This window comes from Bombina bombina, chromosome 5 (genome assembly GCF_027579735.1).
Source record: "Bombina bombina isolate aBomBom1 chromosome 5, aBomBom1.pri, whole genome shotgun sequence".
NCBI classification, from domain to species: domain Eukaryota; kingdom Metazoa; phylum Chordata; class Amphibia; order Anura; family Bombinatoridae; genus Bombina; species Bombina bombina.
Window position 1 is genome coordinate 261062592 of NC_069503.1, and position 19006 is coordinate 261081597.

Here is a 19006-nt window from a genome sequence, read left to right on the forward strand (position 1 = left end):
CTCTGATTAATGGTAGTTAAAGAACTAGATACATATACTATATGAGGATTTACTGGTCAAGGTGATAATCTTTACCCCTCTTAATTTAATCACGCTACTGTGAGTCAGAGAAACCGGATTGGCTCCTTGACTAAATAAATCTTTTAGATGTCTTATTAATATTTGGTATACATATACTGGTTTAAAAATTGAATTTTTTTTTCTTTAGAATCTCTTCTATTTTCCAACAGAAAGATAGTAGGTTGCTATATAAGTGACATAAAATTGTTATATAATTGACACAAAATTGTCTTTTGAGAAAAAGTTAAAGGTATTTAGCAATGAATATCATACGCTGTGTAAACTGCAAAAGGTCCTAAAAATACAACAAGGGTAATACACATTCTGGGCTGATCAGTGAATCACTAACACAATTCCCAACCATCTAACTGGTAGGAGCTAAGTATTCTGAGCACTCATAAGGTGGGATGAAAACAGGAGACTGACTCTATGTCCTGAACACTATTTAGGAATGTAAAATTACTACTAACACTAAATTTGGCAATTAAAATTACAGAAATGAAAAGGCAAAGCTGTAATTAAAAGAAAACTATTATAGGCTTAACCATAAACTGTTAATTCCTAATAAACGAAAAATAAGCCTTACAGAAGGCAGGACAACACAACAGCCTTGGAGTTTAAATAATTTAAAACTATAAGGCCTTACGATTTATAGTACAGAGAATAGTAGGACCCCTCATAAAGGGGTTAGCTGCTGTTTTGATAAAGAATTTTTACTGTCCTACGCTGTTGCAAGGGGGAAAGAAGGAAAAACACTCCACTTGAATTCTCATCACTTCTACAACCACAATTCACAATTTTTTCAAATTTTAACTAGAAACACTCCCTTCCTTCTCCCCCCTCCCCCCTGTTTTTTTTTTTTTTTCCCCATAGGCACTGAGTACCACCCACTATTAAGATTAAATTCTTAATCGTTTCACTACTTCACATCACATTCTCACTTGATTCACTCTTTTTTTACTCTCTCACCTCCCCTTTCCTAATATATTATAAAGTCTCACAAAGCACCCTCCAAACACATGGATAAGTATTTCCACAACCACCCGAAAAATTCCCCCCCAGCAATGGCAGGAAGACAAAGAGACAAAAAAAATAAAGCAAACTATGAAACTTCAATAGAAGTACAGGCACCTTGCATAAATCCATCCTCAGGCGAGTCATTAGACATCCAAACCATTGTTAGTAAGATCTCTGATGCTTTAGCCCCTAGATTTAAGGCCTTAAAAATAGAGATTAAGCAAGATATAGCATCCTTGACAAATGAAGTAAAACAATTCTCTCATAGACTCTCTGAAGCGGAGCAGAGGATCTCAGATCTAGAGGACACCAATATCACTTTCAAAAATAATCTTGAGGTCTTAAATTTAACAGTCTCTAAAATGCAGAGTAAATTAGAAGATCTAGAGAACAGATCTCGAAGGAACAATCTGAGAATTATTGGAGTCCCCGAGGAAAAGCAATTTGAGAATCTAGACAAACTTCTTACAGAGACACTACCTAATTTACTTAAAATTCCAGACTCTCTCCCAAAGATTGTAATTGAAAGGGCCCATAGGATAGGCACACCTATATTAAGTAAAGACAACCCGAGACCAAGGCCCATAATTGCTAAAATTTTGAACTTTCAGCATAAAGTGGCAATTCTCCAAGCTTTTCGTAAGCATCAACCTATCCTATTAGGCGATGTAAAAATTCTTATCTTTCAAGACTATTCAGCAGAAGTAGCATCAAGAAGAAGGGAGATTGCCCCAATATGCTCAAGGTTCATAAACCAAGGCATACGAGCAACCCTACTATACCCAGCAAAACTAAAAATACAGAGGGAGGGAATCACATCTTACTTTGACTCGCCACAGGATGCAGCTAATTTTTTTGAGGAAATATTCCCCTCGGGAAAAGGCTAAAAAATAAGTACAATAAGTCAGGTAGGACTGATATTATAAGTATCATACAGTGACTAGAGTAATACAAAATATAGAGGAAAGGGGAAGTTGGGCTAAACTTCCTTTAGCAGCTTTCTTGAATTGGGATAATGTTTTATATTTAATTGTGATTTTGTGTTTTTTTGTGGGGTTTTTTTTTTTTTTTTTTTTCTTTTTCTCTCTCTCCCCAATATTTTAGTATTTTTAAACCCATATGGCTATGGATAATAAATTCAAATTAATTTAATGGAACATAGGAGGCCTTACCTCGCCCATTAAACAAAAGGCAATATTAACTTTTCTGAGGAAGAATTATGCTGATTTGGCCTTCCTTCAAGAAACTCATTTAAAAGCTGAAGAAGTGCTTAAATTAAAAGCCTCTTGGGTTAAAGAGGTTCTATTTTCCGCCTCTTCTAATAGAAAGAGCGGGGTGGCTATCCTCCTGGGAAAAAAACTTTGCTTTGAGATTACACAGGTAGATACAGATCAAGAAGGAAGGTACATTATTGCAAAGATGAAAATTAACAACATTCTTTATACATTCTGCAATGTTTATGCCCAAAACGTTTTTAACTCGTCCTTCTGGGAAGCTCTGCAAAACAGGCTCATGTTATGTGCAGCAGGCTACCTAGTTATTGGTGGCGATTTTAATATGGCCCCAAAGTATCCTTTAGATAGATTCAGGCAAAGCTCCCACATTATAAAAACCAAAAGAGATAATCTGGAAACAAAGTTGTTTAATAAAATCTCACACAATTTGAAGGTCACTGACATCTGGAGATTGAAAAATCCGGAGGCCAGAGACTTTACCTGTCACTCAAGGGCTCATAAATCGCTATCACGTATAGACCTGTTTTTGCTAGATGACAGGCTTGATAACTCTAATATAATTGCAGAAATATTTCCCATCACTATTTCGGATCATGCACCAATTTCTTTATACTTTCGGCCAAGCCCTACCCCCGGAAGGAATATGGGCTTTCGGTTTCCTCGGCATTGAGCTACAGATAACAAGTTAAAAAATTGGCTCATTGCTAAATATCATGAATTTACACTATTTAATCATGAGCATACCACTAAACCTGCTATTTTCTGGGAGACAGCTAAGGCGGTTTTGCGAGGCGAGATTTTAGCATATACCATAGCAAGGACAAAAAAAACTCAAGGTAAGAGAAATAGAAGTACTGAAATCAGTCATAAATACCTATAATCAGTACATTCTACTGAAATCACCTGAAAACTGGATGAAGTATACAACTGCTTTACGAGAAAGAGATTCACTCCTTCTCTACCAATCATCTCAGAAAGACCTAAAGATGCAGGCAAAACTGTATCGTTTTGGGAGTAAAACTGAGAAGCTTCTTGCGAACCTGGTTAGTCGTGATAGGGCCTCTCCCCTAATTAGTTCACTTCGTCATGAAGGCAAAACCTATAAGACAGCCGAAGAAATTCTCGATATTTTCACTGAATATTTTAAATCCATATACGCACATAAGATCTCTGACTTTAAACAAAGGGAGGAATTTTGGGAGAAAATTCAATACCCAAAGCTAACTTCCCAAATGCTGGATCAGATCTGTGCCCCAATAACAGAGACTGAAGTTCTTGCCTCAATAAAGAAGCTTACTCTTAACAAAACCCCGGGACCAGACGCCCTTCCAAATGAGTTTTATAAGATCCTAATGTTCGAAATAATACCTCATCTAACTTCACTATTCAATGATCTCTACATCAAAGGTAACACCCCCTCCCCTGACTTTGTGGCTTCATTCACTTCCCTTATTCTTAAACAGGGTAAAGATCCAGCTGATAAAGAGTCTTATAGACCAATCGCGCTTCTCAACACTGATTACAAACTTTTGTCATCAATACTAGCACACAGGCTTCAATCTCACCTGCCCAGTATTATACATGAGGACCAAGCTGGTTTTTTAAAGAAACGTAATTCCTCAGCTAAAATAAGGGAGGTGTTCCTTGTTGTAGATTATTTTAAAACAGGGGAGGGGCAGCGAGAGGGGGTTAGAGAGGGTACCCCTGACCTGGCAATTATCTCAATAGATGCAGGTAAGTCATTTGACTCGGTTTACCATGATCATATAGCATTTACTCTACAACAATTTGGTTTGTCAGGTCACTTCTTCACTTTTTTTAATAATCTATATAAGAACACTTATACGAAAATAATAGTGAATGGGTCCCCCACGCAGGTTATAAAATTCGAAAAAGGTACAAGGCAGGGGTACCCTCTCTTGCCGCTTTTATTTGATCTAGCCATTGAACCTCTTGCTAATCAAATTCGCCAGCAGATTGAAGGGATCAAGATTAAAAGAAAAATCTTGCAAACTGCACTTTATGCCGATGATGTGTTAATATATATGTCAAACACACAAAGTAATATTCCTAAACTTCTCTTGATAATTGAAAAATTCGGATCTTTCTCAGGCTATTCCGTCAATTCTGCAAAATCAGAACTGCTCTGGATTAAACAACTACAAAACTCACCTATATCCATTCCTTTCAAAATTGTTCAGGACTCTTTCAAATATTTGGGTATTTGGATCTCGGCTAATCCGGACAACTGGTATTCATTGAATATACTCCCGGTGTTGGCTAGTGTTAAAGAAGTGCTAAAAAACTGGCAGAATCTTCCACTGTCAATGTCGGGCCGTATAGCTTTGTACAAAATGTCCCTTCTCCCTAGAATTCTTTATGTTCTCCAGAACACTCCTTTACTTCTTAAAGCAAAAGATATCACTGCATTCAATACTGCCTTACGAGTATTCATCTGGCAGAAGAGAAAACCTAGAATTTCATTAGCTAGACTAACTCTACCGAGAGAGCAGGGAGGATTGTCTCTCCCTGATCTTTGTCTCTATAATCAAGTATTCCTGGCACGAATTACGGCAGATTGGTTTACTAATAGCAATTACATTACTAACGGGGATTTAGAGAGCAATATGATTCATCCCTACTCATTGGTAGCATTGACTCATTGCAACAGCAGTATAACCCCTATTGGAATAAAAAAGATGAGCTCCATTTATAACACAATCTCCATTTGGAGAAGGATTGGTTTGGCTCTTCATATAAATACTTAAGTCTCAAGACACCTCCCTATATTAAATAATCCTCAGTTTGTAGCAGGCGTTCAGTCAGCTGTATTCTCCAAATGGGCATTACTTGGACTGGTAAGACTGGAACAATTATTGGACTTTGAGAGGAAATGTATTAAGTCCTTTGACTCTCTCAAACAGGAGTTCGCTATTCCTAATAACGACTTCTTTGCATACTTGCAAGTGAGACATTTTGCTCTTAAGCAGGTCACTGACCATGGCTGGGAATGGTCTATGGGAGATTTAGAAAAATGGATGATACTATTCAAAAATGGGCTTACATCAATCTCTTACATCTATCAAACCCTATCAGCTCTTAAAGGTCCTGGTGTTTTGGAGAAACTCTACCTTAAATGGTCCTCCCTGCTTCAGCAGAACTCTCTGGATCCAGCTCTTCTCACCTTTTCGATTCAGGAAACTTGTCGGGTTACTCTCTCAGCTACGTGGAGGGAGTCACATTTAAGACTTCTTCACTCCTACGAAAGGCTTCAAATGCAGAAGTCTGGGGTTCAATAAATGCCCCAAATGTTCATTTCCATCTGCTGACCTGCTGCACATGATCTGGGACTGCCCAAAAATTCATAATTTTTGGTTAAAAGTTCAATTTTGGCTTAATAATATAGTCAAGGTACCTCCCTTCACATTCTCTCCCAGGAGGATAGTCTTCTTTTCTGACAATCCCACTCCACCATACCAGACTAGCAAAATTATAAGTATGGCTACCCTCACGGTGAGATATTTGATTTTAAAGAAATGGAAGCTAAAAGCCATCCCGAGCTTAACTGAAGTCAAAAACTGCTTAAAAAAGCAATGTATAATTGAACAACTGGATACCAACTTGCAAAAAGATCAAGACATAAAGAACTTCTTTTCCAAATGGTCACAATTCATCAAAGCGCTCCCCCCCAGCGAGATTGAATACATCATTTATCCTTTTAAAGATAGTGAATTAGTATTATTAGGAATATGGTAAAGTCTAAGCACCCGGGTCTCCGCCGGAAGCGAACCTAGCCTACTCTCCCCTTTTCTTTTCCCTTTTTTTTTTGTTTTTGTTTTTGTTTTTGTTGTGTTTGTTATTGTTTTTGTCTGTGTTAGTGTCTTAGGTCTGGAGGATCTCTTTGTCCTCTGTTTGTAGCTGTGACTTACTCCATCTGAAGTTGAAATCTAATAGCACCACAGCTGTTTGTCTAAAAATCAGGAAAACTTTTTTTGGTTTCCAATAAGGGGTTAACTAGACGAGACCAGGTTGCATTTTTAGGGTACTAGGTTATGCTTGGTCAAAATCAGAGACAGATTTATTTTGGCTCAAATATTCTTGCTTTCGTTTATATGAGAGGCCATTATGATGTATGTATATATTTACAATGAGACCTGGAACAATGCCTTATATTCTGTTTTTGATTGCTTTTTCATTTGCTTGATGCGAAAGAAGGAAAAGAATAAGGAATAATCTTGTTAGTTTTTATTTCTTGTTTGTGTATACCCCCCTAATATGTAACTACTGCCTTTAACTTCATAAAGTATAGAAGTATTTTCTATAAGAAAAAACTAAGGGGACGCGCTGTAGTGTTTATAGAAATTGTGTTGATGTGAATGAAATTCCTCTGGTATCGTGTGAGTTGAACCGTGACAGATACGTATGTGAGAGTAGAGGTGTATATGTGTATATGATTGAGTGAAATCTTGTTAATCAAAGGAGAATGTGTGACTTGTTACAAACCGTAAGACTTGAAACAATTGTGATACATAAGCAAAAAAAATCATGAAACAATTGTGATACCTAAACAAAAAATCAGTTGGAATATTGCAAAGAACTAAAGACTTGCAACAAAATATGTGAACAGTTGAAGTTGATTAAACTCAAAAAACTGAAAAGTCCAATATGTGATAAATGTTCAGAGATAAAAAATCCAAATTCAATGTAAAGGATATATAAAGAACAAAAGTTCAAAGGATCAAAACAAATGGCTTGCTCCGCTTGAATCCAAGGTGTGATGAATCAGGAAATCTAGGAGGATAGAAAAACAAGGGGCGCCAACATAGTGTGAATCAGTTTGGAAAACTGGAAAACAGTAGTTATAATAAAATCTACTCACAAGTGGAGTGGCACCTAGAACCAACTGGGTGCATACAGGCAGGCTGACATTCAGGACCAGCAGTCAGTACGCTGGGGGTCTCACCCAGGAGACCTGTGGGTGGGTCAGATGAGGTAGATGGAGTCGGCTGTGTGTCGTCTGGTGAGCCGGATCGCCACTGTGGAAGTCCAAAGGGCTGTGTTGTTTATCCCAAAAGGGTAGCTGCTCACACGATCAGCCTTGTTTCCAAACGAGTTTCCAATATCAGTGTATGGAACAAAGGGATAAAAACCAAACTGGGTATAACCACTGCAAACTGTGGTAATATTAAAAAGGCACAGAAAACCGGGTCTGTCTAAAAACAAGTATTTAATTGCTACGCGTTTCTCAGTCCGTAAAGGACCGTTTCCTCAGGCATATCTGAGGAAACGGTCCTTTACGGACTGAGAAACGCGTAGCAATTAAATACTTGTTTTTAGACAGACCCGGTTTTCTGTGCCTTTTTAATATTACCACAGTTTGCAGTGGTTATACCCAGTTTGGTTTTTATCCCTTTGTTCCATACACTGATATTGGAAACTCGTTTGGAAACAAGGCTGATCGTGTGAGCAGCTACCCTTTTGGGATAAACAACACAGCCCTTTGGACTTCCACAGTGGCGATCCGGCTCACCAGACGACACACAGCCGACTCCATCTACCTCATCTGACCCACCCACAGGTCTCCCGGGTGAGACCCCCAGCGTACTGACTGCTGGTCCTGAATGTCAGCCTGCCTGTATGCACCCAGTTGGTTCTAGGTGCCACTCCACTTGTGAGTAGATTTTATTATAACTACTGTTTTCCAGTTTTCCAAACTGATTCACACTATGTTGGCGCCCCTTGTTTTTCTATCCTCCTGCCTTTAACTTCATCCTCTTTTTCTTTTTGTACCCCTAAATGGATTACCAATAAAAATTATAAAAAATAAAAAAAAAATTGCATGCTCTATCTGAATCAAGAAAGAAAAAAATTTGGGCTTAATATCCTTTTAAGTTTAAATACATGGTGGTCTATTCCGATCAGTTTGATGGGCGGAAGTGTACTGAATACTAGGCCTGTGCATTTGCATTGTTCGTTATGATCTTGAATGCAGAAAAAGGCAGATGCTTGTGGCATTCAGCTCTTTTTGGAGCCACATTTATTCTTGTGAACGTGAAATACGCTAACATCTGTGCAAATCCAGATCTTAATGTGTTTTACATATAATAAAATGTTTAACCCCTAATCTGCCGCTCCGGACATCGCCGCCACTAGAATAAACATATTAACCCCTAAACCACCGCCCTCCCGCCTCGCAAACACTAGTTAAATTATTAACCCCTAATCTGCCGCCCCTAACATCGCCGCCACATACCTACATTTATTAACCCCTAATCTGCCGTCCCCAACGTCGCCGCCACTATTCTAAATGTTTTAACCCTTTAAACCTAAGTCTAACCCTAACACTCCCTAACTTAAATATAATTTAAATAAATCTAAATAAAATTACTATCATTAACTACATTATTCCTATTTAAAACTAAATACTTACCTATAAAATAAACCCTAAGCTAGCTACAATATAGCTAATAGTTACATTGTATCTAGCTTAGGGTTTATTTTTATTTTACAGGCAAGTTTGTATTAGGGGTTAATAAACATAATGTAGGTGTCGGCGATGTAGGGGGCGGCAGACTAGGGGTTAATAAGTGTAAGATGAGGGGTGTTTAGACTCAGGGTTCATGTTAGGGTGTTAGGTGTAAACATAAAATGTGTTTCCCCATAAGAATCAATGGGGCTGCGTTACTGAGCTTTACGCTGCTTTTTTGCAGGTGTTAGACTTTTTCTCAGCCGGCTCTCCCATTTGATGTCTATGGGAAAATCATGCACGAGCATGTATAACCAGCTCACCGCTGACTTAAGCAGCGCTGGTATTGGAGTGCGGTATGGAGCTCAATTTTCCTCTACGCTCACTTCTTGCCTTTTAACGCCGGATTTGTAAAAACCTGTAATACCAGCGCTGCAGGAAAGTGAGCGGTGAGAAAAAACTGCACGTTAGCACCTCACAGCTCATAACGCAAGACTTGTAATCTGGCCTATAGTAATTATATACAAAATAATAAATAGGATGATAAACTATTTCTATAAAAATTACTTGTAATTAATGTACAACTGACCTCAAACTTTGATGAAACAAAACTATAAAACACCAACCTGCAAAGATCCCACTGTTGCACCATTCATATAAGTCCAAAATACCAGTTTACACTGAGGTCCAGCATACGATATAACAGGTGTCATTAGGTGAGCAGTATGACCATATTCTCCATTAGAGCTGTCTGCATACAAATACCAGCCTTCTTCTGTAGACCTTAAAAGAAAAGTTAGGGTTCGATGATAATACAATTTGTAAGTGCATTTTAAATGTTTCATTCAATTATGCTTAAAGCAGAAGCATAACTAGAACAGAACACTGGTGTAGTTGAATAGTTAATTATAACATTTGTTTAACTCCACTTAAAAATTTAACATTTACTAGATAAATATAAAAATATTGCAATAAACGGTCACCTAATTCCTGTTTCATTATGTTTTTCTAATACAGTAAGAGAACTCTGGCTATACAAATTTTAAAAGAAGCAAGTGACTGTGTGTTATTTGAGCAATGAGAAATCAGATTAGTGCTTTTTTTCCTTTAGGATTTTTTTTATACAATGTGGTAAATAAGTTACAGGTGCAAAACATTAATTAATTTGCTCATACATTTTTTGTTAAACCTTTTTCATTAAGTGATATACCTTCAATTAAAGGCATATACAATTTACTATAAAAACAAGGGGTGACCGTAGTGTAAAATTGTTTTTTTTTTTTTGTTTCAAATGACTTACTATACATTCTGCAGGGTATGAAATGTAAAGGAATTTACTCCTTTAGCTTTATTCATGTATTTGAATAGCTGTTTTGCTTATTGAAATCATAACCCATTATTCTAGAGAATATGTCCATTTAAGTGGGCTGAGCCTGCAGGAAGTGATACCTCCTTATCTTATCTTATTCTATAAGAAATTAAATTTAGAAATATTTTAAAGGTGCAATTTCCAATACATTTAATGGTATGCTGATTTTATACAAGTAATTAGGAAAACATGAAAGGACAGTGTACTGATAAGAGTTCATTGTATTCCAAGAAGCTGCAGGAAACACCCATAATGGGTTCCCTCTACTTCTCTCATCCTCTTCCCTGTAAGGCTGATTTTTGTGGCAGTCTCTAGTTTGCATAGCTTTTCTTTAGTAAATATAAAAGTATTCATATTTCATGTATATGTGGTGGTTTCAATGGAAAAAAATCAATTATTTAAAATGACAAAATAAATGTAAAGGACCTGTTTGTAAACATCTCAATACACTTCAGCAGGTAAAATGTATCAGTGGGAACACACTAAATAGAAGAAGATTTTGCATTGCAGTGTAACTTTAAAGAAGTAATGGATTTTTTTTAAACATAATTATATTAATGCAAGAATTTGTGTTCTTTAGTGACATTTGCATACGCTTCATGATGTGTTTATGTGATTTTGCAGGATTTAATAGAAGAAAATTAAAACCAACCAATAAAAAATATTGCTTAAAAAATGTATATAAACTGTAATTAAGGAGGGTGTGCAATCAATATTGCTGGACCCCTCTAGGATTAAGGGCAATTTGGTATTACAAGTCCATGGTAAAAAGGAAACAAAAAAAAAATCAGAGAATGTTTAAAGATGCCGACATCCCTTTAACATGCCTTATGCTTTCAACGGATAGCTCAGCAGCGCTAAACATCTTTCATATTACAAGCTTGAGCACAACACATAACATCGCTAAAAAAAACAGCATCATTTGAGACCTGAAATAAAGTGTTAGGGCTAGAATAAAAGTATAACAAAATGCATGTAAAACATATTAAAATAAAGTATTACATACAAAAATACATAAATATATACAAAATAAATATAAATGTATTACTAAAATAAATGTATAAAAGGTGTTTAAAAGGGATATGGTATATGATAAGGTGTTTGACTGAGAAGGGCTCAAAGGTGTATAGATAGATAAATAGATAGATAGATAGATAGATCGATCAATGGATAGATAATGTCCATGAGATCAAAAAGGCTCTAAAAGGACTTTTATAAAAATACAAAATGCATTTGCCCAAAAATTATAAAAGCCACGGTCATGCAAACCTTCAATCCCTATTTGCATTATGTGACTGTATGTTAGTGACCCAGGGAGGAAGAGACCTTGACATGGTCCTGGGCCTATCACCGTTTGGCCAAATGCTGTAACTAACTCTTCCACATTGCTTTTAATCTAGCTGTGTGCTTGCAATAGAATGCCAGACTTTCTATGTGTTGTGTTAATAATTTTGTTTTGTAATTTTCTGTATAAGCTTTGCACACAGGCGTGTTAACTGCCTGAGTCCCTGAAAGCTGTGCAGCTGTCTGTGAGTGCTGGTGAGCACCCAATGCTGTGAGTTTTGCAGGGTCATAGTCCAGTTTGAGAGTGCAGTTCACGTTCGTATTTTATATAGCCAGAAGAGGCTTTTGTAGCGCACCACATAGAAGTCTATGGTGAAAGGGAGTTAGCGCTCTTGATAGTGTAAAAAAAATGTTGTTATGTTTTTGAGGATTAAATACAGTAATAATAATCAATAAATTTACTACCATGAAATGCAAAGAAAAAAAGGAAGATGTAATTAGAAAGATATTAAATTAATCATGATGGAACAGTAACTGGTAGAAAAAATAACACATTTAAAACACACACACACACACACATATATATATATATATATATATATATATATATATATATATATATATATATATATATATATATATATACATACAGGTATATATATAAAAAATAGAACAATGCACCCACATTTGGAAAATTAAAGAAAATATCAACTCAATTTCTCCTTTTTAATTTGAATAATTCAAAATTGTAAAACTGAATTATATTAAAACTGCATAGATTATAAATCAGACTAATACAGTTGGCCTAAATCAGTACTTTATTTGCATATTCTGCAGTGGAGCCAAGAAATGAAAATTAAATGATCACTTATACCATTGCAAAGACAAAAATTTCTTTCCCAATCTTTCAGTTGCTTTATGAGAGAACAGTAATCAAGAAAAAAAAAAACTCCCAGTGCATTTTAAAAGAACCTTAAAATAATATTTTCTTCTATAATATTCTCATTTTCTTTTATTAATGCTCTTTTGGATCACTGCTCAAATGGTCATTTTCTTTGTTAGCTCAACTAATTTAAATTTATATTAACTTTAATTTTGAGTTCTTACACTATACCAGAAATCCATAATGGGAAAAGTGCTTAGTACAACTACAAATTCCCAAATCCGGTATTTCAAAATCTAGAATTATTCCAAAATCTAGACTTTATCATTATTTTTTTGTAAACTAAATTATTAAAAATTACCATTTTTTCCCCACGCCAGTAAGACACAATCTTCTCTGATTTGGTTTTTGTGTTATAGTTTTGTGTTATAACAATTATAACTTAATAACTATATTGTACTGTATTACAAAATGATATAAAACTACATTTAAGTTGCAAGTATAAGCTGTATTATGACATGTAAATATTGTGTAAATGACATAAGATATTGTTACACTTTACTCCATCCCCTCTCCAAGCTCACTCATGTTACACATGCAAATGTATAAATATTCTAAAATTCAAACTATTCTGAACTCCAAAACTTTTTCTGGTCCCAAGCAGTTTTGATAAAGGGTTTTGTACCTATGTATACATATTTAAATATTGATATTTTTATAAGAGTACAAGTCTTGTCGGTATAGCTGTACCGCAATCATTTTAGCCTGTAACGCAACGTCAGTCCAGCACTCGTAAAAATTATGTTTTTTCATGGGACTTCCATAGCGCAGCCATTACGAGTTTTGCGGTGAGGCTAAAAAGCTTGCATTACACCCTATAACGACAAGATCCGTACCGCCATCTGAGAGCAGTAGTTATGAGTTTTACGCAACAAAACTTTTACATAAAACTCATAACTAAACTGTTGCAAAGTACACTAACACCCATAAACGACCTATTACCCCTAAACCGAGGCCCTCCCACATCGCAAACACTTTATTAAAGTTATTAACCTCTAATCTGCCGCTCCCGACATCGCAGCCACTAATAAAATGTATTAACCCCTACTCTGCCGCTCCCCGACATCATCACCACTATAATAAAGTTATTATTAATCCTAAACTGCCGCCCTCCCGCATCACAAACACTATTTAAATAGTTCTAACTTCTAATCTACCTTCAGCCCGCATGGCCCCCACTATATTAAAGTTATTAACCCCCATTCCTTTTTCAATATAATATTTATTTGGAAATCACAAGCACAATGACACTACCCAGCATATATTCAGCAGATAAATAAAAACAAAACAAGGAATCTCTTGTACCTAGTTGGGATAGGACTCTAAATAACATAACATCATCTTAACTGTGATTTTCTATGTTTTTTACCCCCCCCTTTTTTCGTTACACACTAAACAGTGTGATACTGCTAAAAAAAATAACATAAATAAATAAAGAAAAGAAAAGAGAAAAAAGAAAAAAAAAAAAGCCCCTGAGTTAAACTAAATTGGCTTCCCTATTATTAGCTATCCAAGTAGAAGGAAATAAACCTACTAACACTAGTTCTGCAAAGCTGATGGATGATAAGAACGGGAAAAGGATCTGTTTTTGTATAGGGAGGGAGAATGACTTGATCACTGGACACCATCCTAAAAGAAAGTTCTTTATTCTCTTATCTGATGCATCCTGCAAATGATAAGATTCAAACACTATTTGCTCCTGTATTGATTTGATAATCTCTGCAAACCCCGGTACTCTCTTTGCTATCCAATATTTTAATATCAGATGTCTAACAGTTAATATGATAGTATTAATAACACCTATCCAGTAGCTATCTCTAGTATTTAATGAAGATACCAAAAAGATAATATCTTGTAGCTTCAAAGATAAAGATATTTTAAAATGTTGATTAATCCAATAAGTGATTTTCGACCAAAGTTGGTTGATTTTAGGGCAAAACCAAAACATATGCAGCAGGTCAGCTCTAGTATACGAACATCTAGGGCAGCTACTTGATCTTGTTGGATAAAATTTAGCGATTTTCAATGGGTATAGATAAAAATTATTAATAAGCTTCATGTGGGATTCTTTCCAGCCCATAGAGACCAAACATTTCTTTGAAATAGAAAAACTCTGTTTAATACTCTCATGATCAACCTCTGGGATATAAGGAGACCAGAAATTACAAATCTTATCCAGATATACTTGGCTCTGTTTTGACAACATAATGTCATACATCAATGAAATTGATGTGTCCCCTACAGAGAATTTCTGTAAGAGTACTCTAACCTCCGACCAGGCAGCTGATAAAGGAAAAAGCCAGTTTTGCGCAGAAATAAAATGTCTGACCTGGAAATATGCTAACAAGTTAGACCTAGGAAGATCATATAGATGAAAAAGAGATTCCACTGTAGACATCTGGTGATTTCCATCCAGTAGCTGTTTAATTAGGCTTAATCCTCTTTCAGCCCATACTTTAAAGACTTTTTGAAAGATACCTGGGGTAAATTGAGGATTACCTCTAATAGGCAGAAAATCTGAATATGTAGGATCAATGCTTAACATGCTACAAAACTTATGCCAGGCTATTACTATATTCTTAAATGAAATGAGAGAAGCAACGTTAGAAGGTAACTGCCGCGGTTTACAATGAAGTATAGCCTTTAAGGCAAAAGGATATATTAACGATGTCTCTTCCTCAATGGAAGATACTGTATTAGCATCTATGATCCAATCACAGGCAAATTTAATTAATGTAGCTATATTGCATAACTTGACATCAGGGAGTGATAAACCCCCTATAGATGACTTCTGCATTAATCTAGCCAAAGCGATACAAGGTTTTTTGTCCTTCCATAAGAATTTCAAAATGTATCCATACAATTTCCTAATGTCCTTATTTGTAATGAATATAGGAAGATTTTGGAGTGGATAGAGAAGACGAGGAAAGATAATTGTTTTAATCAAATTCACCCTGGCCGTTAAAGCCAATGGGAAAGCGGCCCATAATTGTAGGTCTAGCTTAATTTTTTGAAACAGAGGCAAATAGTTTGCTGAGTACCAAATTTTAGGATTCTTATGCAGAACCAGTCCAAGGTATTTAATGGCATTAACCATTTTAAATGGGGTTTTAACAGTATGACAGGCCGAGTTACCTAGACACATCTGTTCACTTTTTTCCAAGTTAACCTTGTATCCTGAAAATGAACTAAATTCTTTAAGGAGTTGCAATAATATTGGGATAGATTGGTGAATATTCTCCAAAAAAACAAGATATCGTCGGCATATAGCAACGCTTTTAACCGTTGAGAGCCAAGAGGGATCCCCGGTAAACTATCCCTTAATCTGATTGCGAAAGATTCCAACACCAGATTAAATAATAATGGGGATAACGGACAACCTTGTCTGGTGCCCCGTTGCAACATTATCTGAGAAGAACGCTCCCCATTTATCAGTAAGTATGAAATAGGTTTAGCATAAATTCTGTTGACGAACTGCACAAAGTTTCCTTTAAACCCAAAACTTTCGAGTGACCGGAACAAGTGTTCCCAGATAATAGAATCGAATGCTTTAGTAGAATCTAACGTAAGTACAGCACTATGTTGTACTGACAAACTTTTGTGACCTTGATCAATATTCCAGGCATAGTCCAAAAAAGTAGTAACTTTACGGAAGTTCTTTATTGGGTTCCTGGCAGTCATAAACCCTGACTGGTCAGGATGTATAAGATTCTGTAGACAGCGAGACAATCTTGCCGCTATAATAGCAGCTAAAATCTTATAGTCGGTGTTTAGCACCGAAATTGGTCTGTATGAAGCTAAATCTTCAGAATCTTTGCCTTTTTTCAGGATCAAAGAAATGTTTGCAGCAGAGAAATATAAAGATATTGGATTGTCTGAAGCATAATAAATATTAAATAGATTTTCCAGTATCAAAAGCAACTCTTCCTTTAAACATTTGTAAAATTCTGCAGGGAATCCATCTGGACCTGCAGCCTTGTTCAATTTCAATTGGTCAATTGCATTACCAATCTCTATACACGAAATGGGGTTATTCAATGCGGCCAATTCTTCAAATTGAATTATTGGCAATTTAATCTTGGACCAAAAAACCTCTTGCTCAACGCGGTTTATATTAACGGATGAATATAACTGTTGATAATAATTAAAGAATACTTCCCCGATTTCTTTGGAATTAACATATCTAGAGTCACGATATTTAATTGCTGGAATAAAAATTTTTTTTTCCTACTTTTGGTGAGCCTCGCGAGATGTTTTACCGAGGTCCCGTGAAATCCCCTATAATGTCGAGTTATTTTTAATTCCTCTGCCTGTGATTTTTGTTTTAAAAGAAGATCTCTCTCTTTTCTGAATCCCAAATATACATCCCAATTAGTCGAAGAGGGGTCACTCTGAACTCTCCTGAATGCATTATTTACCTTATTTGACATTTGGATCTCTCTATCCTTAATCTTCTTGTCTCGTCGTTTTATGTATGCCGTAATCTCCCCCCGCAACACCGCTTTTGAGGCCTCCCAAAATATTTCTATTTTATTCCTATAATTAGCATTAAACCTACCATATTCCAACCATTTCTGTTTCATCCATGAACAAAATCTAGGATCAGAATATAGGAACCTAGGGAAGCAAAATACAGCCTTGCTAAATTTACTCTTACTGTTCGGGGGGAAAATATAATGAGATAATTGCATGATCCGAGACTAGAATCTCTGCAATTTCTGCCTCCAGTTTCCAAACAGATAAAGATTCCGAGACTAAGAAAAGATCGATCCTTGAAAAGGTCCTATGGGCTTTAGACTCACACGTGAAAGCCTGAAGATCCGGGTTTTGGATGCGCCAAATATCAACCAAATTTAGTTTATAACAGAAATTTTTAAAATACTTAGCATTTTTTTTATATAGAGATATATTTTTATTGGAAAATAGTTCGGGGCAAAGGGTCATATTGAAATCTCCACACAACACTAGATTTTCCCCTTTAAACGGTTATAACTTACATTGGATTTTTCTCCAAAATTCTGCCGAAAATTGGTTGGGGGCATAAATATTACAAAATATGAATCTAGTATTCATAATACTAATTTGAAGTATAATAAATCTAGCAGAGGGATCAATTTCAGTTTTAATGATCCTATATTCCAGATCTTTATGGATTAATACCACCACTCCAGCTTTTTTACTAGTACCTGAAGAGGTAATAACCTCTCCCACCCATTTAATCTTGAGCTTAGCAGCTTCTTGCTCATTAAGGTGCGTTTTCCTGCAAAAACACTAGATCCGGTTTGTGTTTAGCCAAAATTTTAATAATTAATTTACGTTTAACCGGCGAGGAGATCCCCCCGACATTCCAGGATAGTGTCTTAATTCCTTCTACCATCGTCCTTTCCTATATATACCGTCATTAAAACAGGGGGAAGAAAAAAAAAAAAAGAGAAAAAAACAAAACAAAAAAAAAAAAAGCTAAATTAAGAAAAGTAAGTCCAGGCTTAACATTGATTATAGTTAGCAAAATAAACTTTTTTCCCTTTTTTTTCCCGGAATTTTTCCTCATGCATACTCTAACAAAACTGGATACACCTTGAGAAATAATATAAAACCTGCTAATCCGCCAGATCTCTATTGGTCGGATTTAAAGTTTGATCTGGTATGCCATCATACGCTTTAATAAAATCTTTGACCTCATTAATTCCGCTAAACGAATGTCTTATTCCCTTGTCCTCCACTACAATTCTAGCTGGATAAAGTAGTCTCGCTTTCAAACCTTTGTTTATAAGCTGGGTGCAATATGGGGCCATCCCTTTCCTCCTGGAGGAAGTCTCAGAAGAGAAATCCTGAAACAAAAGGATCTTGCTGTTACCAAAATTTGGAGGGTCAGTTTTTTTGAACCATTTTAATAAATCCACTTTATCCTGAAATTTTAAAAACTTACATATGGCCATTCTTGGTCTTACAGACCCATTCCCTGCCGCTCTCTTAGGGCCCACTCTGTGCGCCCTTTCAATTATTAGAGGTAGGGATTGAGCTGGCATACCCAAAGCCTGTGGTAATGTAATGGACATAAATTTACTTATGTCATCAAATTCGGGTAATTCGGGCAGGCCAACAATCCTGATGTTATTGCGTCTGGAGCGATCTTCGAGATCCTCCAGACGCAATTGCATACTATTAATTTTGGCCTGTTGTTTTCGAGAAACTGTCTCATAACTATTTGCCTGATCTTCCAATAAAGAGATTCTATTCTCTGCTTCGACCATTCTGGCTGAGAATTGTTTAACCTCTGATGAAAGTACCCCTATCTCTGTTGCTATAGTGGCTAGTTCCTTTTTAATTAACTCAAATTGGGGGGAGAATATAGCTGAAAACTGTCCAATCAATACCTGTGTATCGATGACTGACGGTGCAATGTCCGTCCCTACATCGATACTGGTATCTGCCGTTTTGGCTTTCTTGTCCTTGGGCTTCACAGGCATCTTGGGTGAACTAACTCTCACCTGTGACACAAACTTATCCATCAAGTGACGAACACAAAAAAAAACAAATCTAGCCAGTACCCCACACTGACAAACTTGGGTCTGGCTATCAATGAGACTATGGTTGTGATTAATCAAAACACTGGGGTAGTGGTCCCCAGG

The 19006-nt window shown here is 36.1% G+C and overlaps 1 protein-coding gene across 1 annotated transcript in view; it reads right to left on the bottom strand.

Moving 5' to 3' along the window:
• Positions 1-19006, bottom strand: part of MALRD1 (MAM and LDL receptor class A domain containing 1) — a 998487-nt gene that overhangs the window by 666669 nt on the left and 312812 nt on the right. The window contains exon 13 of the mRNA XM_053715701.1: positions 9405-9561. Coding sequence (XP_053571676.1) covers positions 9405-9561 — 157 coding nt within the window. The remainder of the gene's footprint in view (positions 1-9404; positions 9562-19006) is intronic.